This window comes from Ipomoea triloba, chromosome 5 (genome assembly GCF_003576645.1).
Source record: "Ipomoea triloba cultivar NCNSP0323 chromosome 5, ASM357664v1".
NCBI lineage: Eukaryota > Viridiplantae > Streptophyta > Magnoliopsida > Solanales > Convolvulaceae > Ipomoea > Ipomoea triloba.
The window spans coordinates 31,682,984-31,691,007 of NC_044920.1; the positions used below are offsets into that span (position 1 = coordinate 31,682,984).

The 8,024-nt window shown below is 36.6% G+C and overlaps 2 protein-coding genes across 4 annotated transcripts in view; one reads left to right on the forward strand and one right to left on the reverse strand.

Annotated features, from left to right (window-relative positions):
• Positions 1 to 5,065, forward strand: part of LOC116019632 (E3 ubiquitin-protein ligase UPL7) — a 10,109-nt gene extending 5,044 nt beyond the window's left edge. Inside the window, exons 6-14 of one of the 3 annotated variants that reach the window (XM_031259905.1) lie at positions 139 to 467; positions 947 to 1,225; positions 1,313 to 1,565; positions 2,164 to 2,334; positions 2,417 to 2,509; positions 3,081 to 3,188; positions 3,546 to 3,662; positions 4,595 to 4,684; positions 4,800 to 5,065. In XM_031259905.1, the coding sequence (XP_031115765.1) occupies positions 139 to 467; positions 947 to 1,225; positions 1,313 to 1,565; positions 2,164 to 2,334; positions 2,417 to 2,509; positions 3,081 to 3,188; positions 3,546 to 3,662; positions 4,595 to 4,684; positions 4,800 to 4,883 (1,524 nt within the window). In that variant the 3' untranslated portion in view covers positions 4,884 to 5,065. The other 2 variants (XM_031259906.1, XM_031259907.1) reach the window with 2 other exon arrangements.
• A 955-nt stretch (positions 5,066 to 6,020) lies between these two features.
• Positions 6,021 to 6,484, reverse strand: LOC116018933 (bifunctional 3-dehydroquinate dehydratase/shikimate dehydrogenase, chloroplastic-like; the record flags this gene model as incomplete). Its single annotated transcript, XM_031258984.1, has 2 exons — positions 6,021 to 6,231; positions 6,323 to 6,484. Coding segments are annotated over 2 exons (282 nt in total), but the record flags the coding sequence as incomplete, so codon positions are not given.
• Between the last annotated feature and the right edge of the window lie 1,540 nt (positions 6,485 to 8,024).

An 8,024-nucleotide genomic window follows, 5' to 3' on the forward strand; every position in this document is an offset into this window, starting at 1 on the left:
TCCCCCCCCCCCCCCCCCCCTCCCCCAACCCCACCCTACCACACCAATGCATGCAGTCCCTTCCATAAAGAATAAGAAACAATTTTTAATATTTATCTGGGAGATTTTGACCAATAAAAAAAATGTTGGATGAATTAGGTCCCTTTTGTATTGGAGCAGCAACGCAAAATTGCGTCAGTACTTAACACATTGGTGTACAATGCCTTGTCCCTCAATATTGGTGCTCAAAATAGGCCACTAATGGATTTTGCTGTCAAATGCCTGCATTTGTTATATGAAAGAGATTGCAGGCACCAGTTTTGTCCACCTGCTTTGTGGCTTTTACCAGGTAGAATAAATCGCCCTCCAATTGCTGTAGCTGCTAGGACTCATGAAGTTTTGGCAGCTACTACAAATGATGTTTCAGCCTCTCTGACAATTGATTCTGTCATTACAACTACACCACATGTCTTTCCATTTGAAGAGAGGTGAGTTTTGACATTAAAATTCATCCAAAGTTCTCCCATTTCATTGTCATTTTCCTGCTTCCTTTTTTATTTTACATTTTAGCACCTGGAATATTTGTAGTGCAGTTCCAGGGTGCCTAAAATTGCACTTTATGAATTGTGTTTGAGTAAAAGCCTATTGAAATTTTAGACCAACTTGGTATCACCATATCCTGCTATTTGAGAAATAATGTACATATATGCTTTTCTTCTCACCTCAGCAGAAAATAGCTAGTATGGCCATATTTAACACGAAATACATTGGGTTTTGAAGTCATTATTCAGATGTGTGCAGTTCATTTTTGGAGTCATTCTAACATTTTACTCTCATTAACTGTATTACTTTTGTATCCTCTGCTTAAATTGCATGCTGCAATTGTATAAAAAGAATGTTAATATTCATGTCTTTACTTTTGTTTTTCATGCTAAACAGTTTCTGTTGTGCCCTCTGGCTTTAACAGGGTTGAAATGTTTAGAGAATTTATCAACATGGATAAAGTGTCTAGAAGAATGGCTGGTGAGGTTGTAGGTCCAGGTCCACACTCAGTAGAAATTGTTATTCGCCGTGGTCATGTTTTTGAAGATGGATTTCAACAAATAAATTGCCTTGGGTCCAGACTAAAGTCTAACATCCATGTTTCTTTTGTAAATGAATCTGGTCTTCCTGAGGCTGGCTTGGACTATGGTGGGTTATCTAAGGAATTCTTGACTGAAATAGCAAAAGCAGCGTTCTCACCTGAGTGAGTTCTCCGTGGTGCTTTACCTCTCTTTTACAACTTTTTCTGTTTAATAAGAATTCATATTCTTAAAATTGGTTATATCTTTAGGTGTGGTCTATTCATCCAGACTTCAACCTCAGACCGGCTTCTAATTCCTAATTCAGCTGCAAGGTTTTTAGAAAATGGTTTCCAGATGATTGAGTTTCTGGGAAAAATTGTTGGCAAGGCACTTTATGAAGGAATATTGTTGGACTATTCCTTTTCACATGTTTTTGTGCAGAAGTTATTGGGCCGCTATAGCTTTCTTGATGAATTATCAACACTTGACCCTGTTCTATATAGAAATCTCATGTATGTTAAGGTAAATGCTTTCGGATTCAAGAGAAAAGAAATTATAGTTGACCCTTGAGTGTGATGTTACTCTATAATGGAGCTGCATATCAACATTGCTAGTCATTGATTTAAAATGAATCTCAAGTTAATGTGCTAGCAGCTAGATGCTTTTTACTGCAACGAGGAACCCTTTTTTAAAGGAAGAAAAATAAATCCACTTTTTCTTGCTAAATAGAACTTGATAATACATTTTCTATTTGCTTGTTATTTTGATGCATGGTTACCTGGCCAATAGAGTGAAGTTCCATGCAAGGCTTGCATTTTAACTTGAGATTGTTTGGTGAAAAATTAGCTGTGTATGCAACTTGTTATTTACATTCTCTGTTGTAAATTGACCTTAGACCTCTCAGTAGAGGCAGCCGCCCGGCAGGAAGTAATACAACAATTTTTTCTAAAACTTTCTTAACAAATGTCTAAAACTAGTCAACAACCTGAAACATGGGAGATGCGATATATTGGCAGCGGGCTACCAAATTCAACTTTTTAATACTTAAAGCATCAGATGCGTATTTGCTAATGATTGTAGTGTTCATGAGAATTTCTAACACTTTACATGGTTAGTCCAGCATTATGAGGGTGATGTCAGAGAGCTTTCATTGGATTTCACAGTTACAGAAGAATCACTTGGAAAGAGGCATGTTATTGAGCTTAAACCTGGAGGCAAGGATGCCAGTGTGACAAATGATAACAAGCTGCAATACATTTATGCGATTGCAGACTATAAACTTAATCGGCAGGTATATAGCATTTGTACTTCAAATAGTAGAAGCCTATGTGTTTGTATCTATAATGTCACTTTGTTTCTGCTTTAAATTGCAGATACTTCCATTCTCAAATGCATTTTACAGAGGGTTGACTGAAGTTATATCCCCCTCTTGGTTAAAGTTATTCAATGCAAGTGAATTTAATCAGGTACTATTTGTTCTTTCTTTTAATTTTTTATTTTTTATTTTTATTTTTTTATTTTTTAAAAAAAAATTTTAATTTTAATATAGACATGAAAATTCTTCATGAGTTTCAGCTTCAAGTTTTACCCAGTTGGGTAACTTAGGTTGCTGTCTGCCATTCCTTTCATACAAATGAAAATTTGATATTGAATTCCATTTGTTTCAATACTGTATGGATGTAAATGCAAATTCATTTCTGGCTGTTGCCTTGATGATTTTGGTATTGATAAGTTTTATCCTTTATGTGTAGTTGGAAATCACTATACTAGTACAAAGACAAAATTGAATTGCTACATAACTATACAACCCATGGTTCTTTCTTGATTTTGTGTTAGTTTAATTCTAAGTTTTGTTGAAATATAAAGTTCCTCATTTTCTAGAGTTGAAAAGATGCTAGATCTCAAATTCTCACTAAAAGATTGCAATTTCTATTATTGTTGCAGCATTTCACATGGCATGTTTTGAAAGGAATTTTTGAAAATTTATAGGCAATTTTATATTTTTCTTCGACTGATATATGATATTTCAATATCCAGTTGCTTTCAGGGGGAAACCACGATATTGATGTTGATGATTTAAGGAAAAACACGCGGTATACCGGGGGTTATAGTGAAAGTAGTCGAGCAGTGAAACTTTTTTGGGAGGTATTCGAGTTTTTTCTTTCACTCTTTGGATTTTTATAGGTAGCTCAATTTTTCTTGTTTTCTTGTCCATCTTTTATTTTTCTTGGATTATGGTTTTCCCTTTATGCCTGTTTAAATTCTCACTTTTTTCTTAGTACTTTCTTCTGATACTTGAAATGATTATTTAGATTGTTATAGTTTGCAAGTGCTCCTGTTTGGTCATGCTTCATCCTTGGATCCTTGCACACTGGCAACAGCCAATCTTATGATATATTTTTAATTTAAAGCTGCATATGACATTATTATGAGAGGAACAAGCAACTCTTCATGTATTATTCTATCAATGTGCCAATATACCCTTTGGTTTTTATGTTACAGGTTTTTGCAAATTTTGAAGCAAGAGAACGGTGTTTGCTCCTTAAGTTTGTGACAAGTTGTTCTCGAGCCCCTTTACTTGGCTTCAAATATTTGCAGCCAACCTTCACTATTCATAAGGTAAGTGTTAGATTCTTACATTACCAACCCACAAAAGAAAGGGCAAAACTGGAAATATGAATTAGAAAGTTAAGACTGCAAATTATCTATGCTGTTTAAGTTTCTGGCTGAAGTCTGAAGTTCATGAAATTTGTCTCAGCGACTTGTTTATTTATAATTTAGTAAAGTTTGGTTTTTGGGTACAATGGATGGGGAAGGGGAAAGTGGGATTCAAATCCAAGTCTATTACCTCGTAACTATCAAACTACACCTTTCACCCCCTTTAGTGGTTAAGTTTTATAATATCATTATATGTGCTATTTTATTACATATAATTCAAGAATGGACCAAGTATGATAATAGATCAAACTGGACTCTGGTCAGATGTGTGATAATATTGGTCTTGTTTGGATGAAGTGTTAATATTAAGGCTAAACAAAACCTCTTTGTTGGATGCTTAACTTGTTTTAATGCATCAGTTGTATTTGACATTTTGACAATAATTGTACTGTCCAGTAAGTTGGAAATTGAAGAAAGATATAGGTTATTGAGAGCATCCTCAATAGTATAGTTTTTTCACAAATTTTTAGGTGCCAAGTCAGAGAGGAGGAAGGGAAAAAAAATTGTCAGAAAAAAACAAAAAAGAAATACTGGTTAACGCGCCTGGCTGGGTGCTTTTGGTGCACCTCATGCGCACTAGGAGCTGCTTTTTAATTATTTGGTGAGGCCCACAGTGGAAGCAAAAAACCAGATCCTCCTATAAAGATCTCTCACATTCTCTCCCCTCCTTTTTCTTCCATCTCACATTTGGCCCACAAAAACACCCAAAAATCATCTATTGGGGATGCTCTGAGAAAAAGCATACAAAAAAAAAAAACCTGTAAGGATTAGAAGCAACATGGTTGTGGACTTGTGGTAGAACTTGGAACTGACTTGAAGTTGAACATGAGTAGGTTTCATGTGATGTACCACTATTGGCAGTACTTGGAGGACAGGATGTTGATCGGCTTCCATCAGCTTCTACATGCTATAATACATTGAAGGTACGCAGTTATTCTGGATCATACTCATAAATAACTTTTGGTTTTATTCATGGATTTTAAATCATCCAACAGAGAATTTGATCCCCTCTCTCTCTCCCCCATGGACTTTTGACAGCTTCCAACATACAAACGGTCGAGCACCTTGAGAGCAAAGCTTCTTTATGCCATCAATTCAAATGCTGGGTTTGAGCTTTCATAGAAGGAAGATGTTTTCATTTCTTGTGGCTTTCTTTCTAATACACTACACGTAATGTATTTTTACCCGATTGATTGCCCGTTTTATGTTTATGTTTTAATCAAATAGTGGCCTGTCAATATACAAAATGCTTTTGTTTAATCAAAAAGTAATGCAATTTTCTTATAGAGATGGTACAAAGTTAAGTTTAGGTCGCGAATGTCACATTCAACATTCAAACTTCACACCTAATGCGGTGTTCTTATAGAGATTTTAGGTGTTCAATAATTATTACTCCATATAATTTACAATTTTGTGAATAATAATAATAATAACAGCAGAATGGAGCTGAAGGAGGAAGAAAGAATCATATATTATTGATGTTCTTTTTGGATGATTTCTACAATGAGGACGAGGGTATTTATAGGATTAGGATAAGAATAAATAAATCTATATAATAAACGGCCAAGTGTTTGGGCTAGCTAGACTGGTTTGTGACATGCTTGTAGAGCTTAGTTATCGTCAACCCTTGTTGGAATTTGAAAAATAACATTTTTTTGAATGTTTTTGTCAGCATTTACTACCTATAATAAAGAGTTAATTCCTTTTCTAGTCCTAGACTTATTAGGCGTTTGACAGTTATAGTCCTCCATAATTTTTTTTGCCAGATTATAACCACGCTTATTTGTCCTCCGTCACATTTGCTGTTAGTTGACTGTGTAATTGAAGGGCTTTTAAGTCTTTTTATGTCTTCCTTGTTCAATTAGCTGGCGTTCTCTCTCCCTCCATTTTCCATTCTCTGCAAAACTGATCACCAAACGCATCCACGCTTGAAACGCCATCCATAGCCCCCACAAACACATCCACGCTTACAAGATCCTCGCTCACAGTTAAAGAATCTAAACAATTAACTGAACACGAACACGCATCCATGATCCCATCCCCTTCTTTTGAGTCAAAAAGCCGAACAGAATCTCAAATCAACCTCTCGGCCTCATTGTTCTCCGCAACTCGGGATAGCAGTCCATGTGACTTCCGAAAACAGACGCTGGGAAGACTGTTACCTGCGGCGCCACTGATGGTGTTGTCAGGAATATCGGGGAGGATAAGGAAGAAGCCATGGCCGTTGGATTTGAGCTTGCGGAGCATCCGGAAGAGGACTTGCGTGAAATTGGAGTCGACGGTAGTGAGATAAGCCTGGCGTTGGTGAACCATGAGAGACGAGAACCATTGTAGAATGGATGATCTGGGATTAGGGTTCGAGGAAGTGGCAGAGGGTGGCAGCTCCAACCTCTGCAGCCTCTTGCAGAAGACGAGTGTTTCTGGGTGTGTAAACCGCATCAAATACTAGATCATATGATTTCAAGGCCTCCTAAAATTTGAACCAAGAGGTTCAGGATGTTAAATTTTGTTCTCATTATAACAGGTACACTAACAATAACAAGAGTTGTGTTGAAGACAACCTTGCAAACAAGGGTTTCATCTGTCCTAGGCTGCATTCCTATGGCAGAAGCATTTGCTAGGATCATCCCTTTCTCTGGGCAGAAATCATTCAAGCGATCATATGGCAGTGCTTCACCAGATATTGCTTTGGCAAGAGCTTTTGCCCTCTCTTCACAACAAATAGAATTTTAAGAAAAACCATGGGATGGGAGGAAGTGGCAGAGGGTGAGGAGTGTGAATTGTAGAGAGAAATGTGGGAGGTGAGTGAGTCAATGAGCTGCTGTTTGGAATTTGTCATGTTATTGCGAAGAGGAGATTAGGTTTTGAACAAAGCATTTATAGTCGGTGTCGCCTGCGATGTTGGTGATAGGTTTTGCAGAGAATGGAAAATGGAGGGAGGGGGAGAACACGAGCTAATTGAACACGGAAGACATAAAAAGACTTAAAAGCCCTTCAATTACACAGTCAACTAACAGCACTTGTGACGGAGGACTAAATGTGTCTAACGACCAATAAGCGTGGCTATAATCTGGCAAAAAAAATTATGGAGGACTATAGCTGTCAAACGCCTAATAAGTCTAGGACTAAAAGAGGAATTAACTCTCTAGATGTGAAAAACACTTGAAATCTTTTAACGTTTGTACACTTAGAAATTTTGCGAAAATGGCCAGCCTTCTTCAGTCTTAGAAGAGCGTATTTAGAGACGAATGAAGAAGGTCTATTGGAGGGAGGACCAAATTCAAATGACTATTGACCAATGGGTAGAGACCGCCGGGCAATCCCGTATGGTAAGTAGCTTGTCATATTTTTCATCTGTTAATGACTTATTTCTCGCTGAACATCTCTTTTGTTATGCACAAAAAGTCAAGGCTTTAAAGAAACTATATTTCTTGGGATGTGTTCCTAGGACTCTTTTATTACTCGGACATACTAGCTCAGTTTTGAGGTTTTGGACTGTAAGATTAGAGAATGTCACAAGCAGTCCTTTCGAATGTTTAACTATATTAACGCTTCAAACCTTAAACCTTCTACCTCTCGGATATGAATGGTTGACTTTACCTCTCGTCCCTTTTACTTCTTGAAATGTAAGTCCTTCAGTCTTTTGATTTTTGCAACCTTTTGGTTACAAATGGTTGTCCTTAGTGCTTACCATTCATTCTTCTTGCAATTTGAAAGGTAGGCCCTTCCACCATTCAGCCTTGTAATCTTGGTTTAATCAACAATAAGGCATTAATTGAAGTCCATAAAGTAGTGGGCTAAAATGCCTTAAGGAGAAACACACACACACACACACATATATATATATATATGTGTGTGTGTGTGTCATATATGTATGTATATATGTATGTATGTGTGTGTATATATATATATATATATATATATATATATATATATATAATAAGAATTGGGCTTAAGACAAAAATATGATTTTCTTAGGAATGATTCTCAATTGAAGAATTTAAGTTTAGAAGGAGAATAGTTCCCTTTTGGAAATAATTACGAGAAAAATATTGGAATAAATTATTACGGGGTGTCATAACAATTGTATGGAATACGATCCACAATTCAACACAAAAGAACTCGTCTTCTCAATAAGTCAACTTATCCCAAATCATGATGGTATTAAGAAGATTATGATTCGAAGAATATACTGTTGGTCCCGATAGAATGAGGGAGTGATGGGTCTGGAGGGGGGGGGGTGTAATACCCCGTATTTTCCTA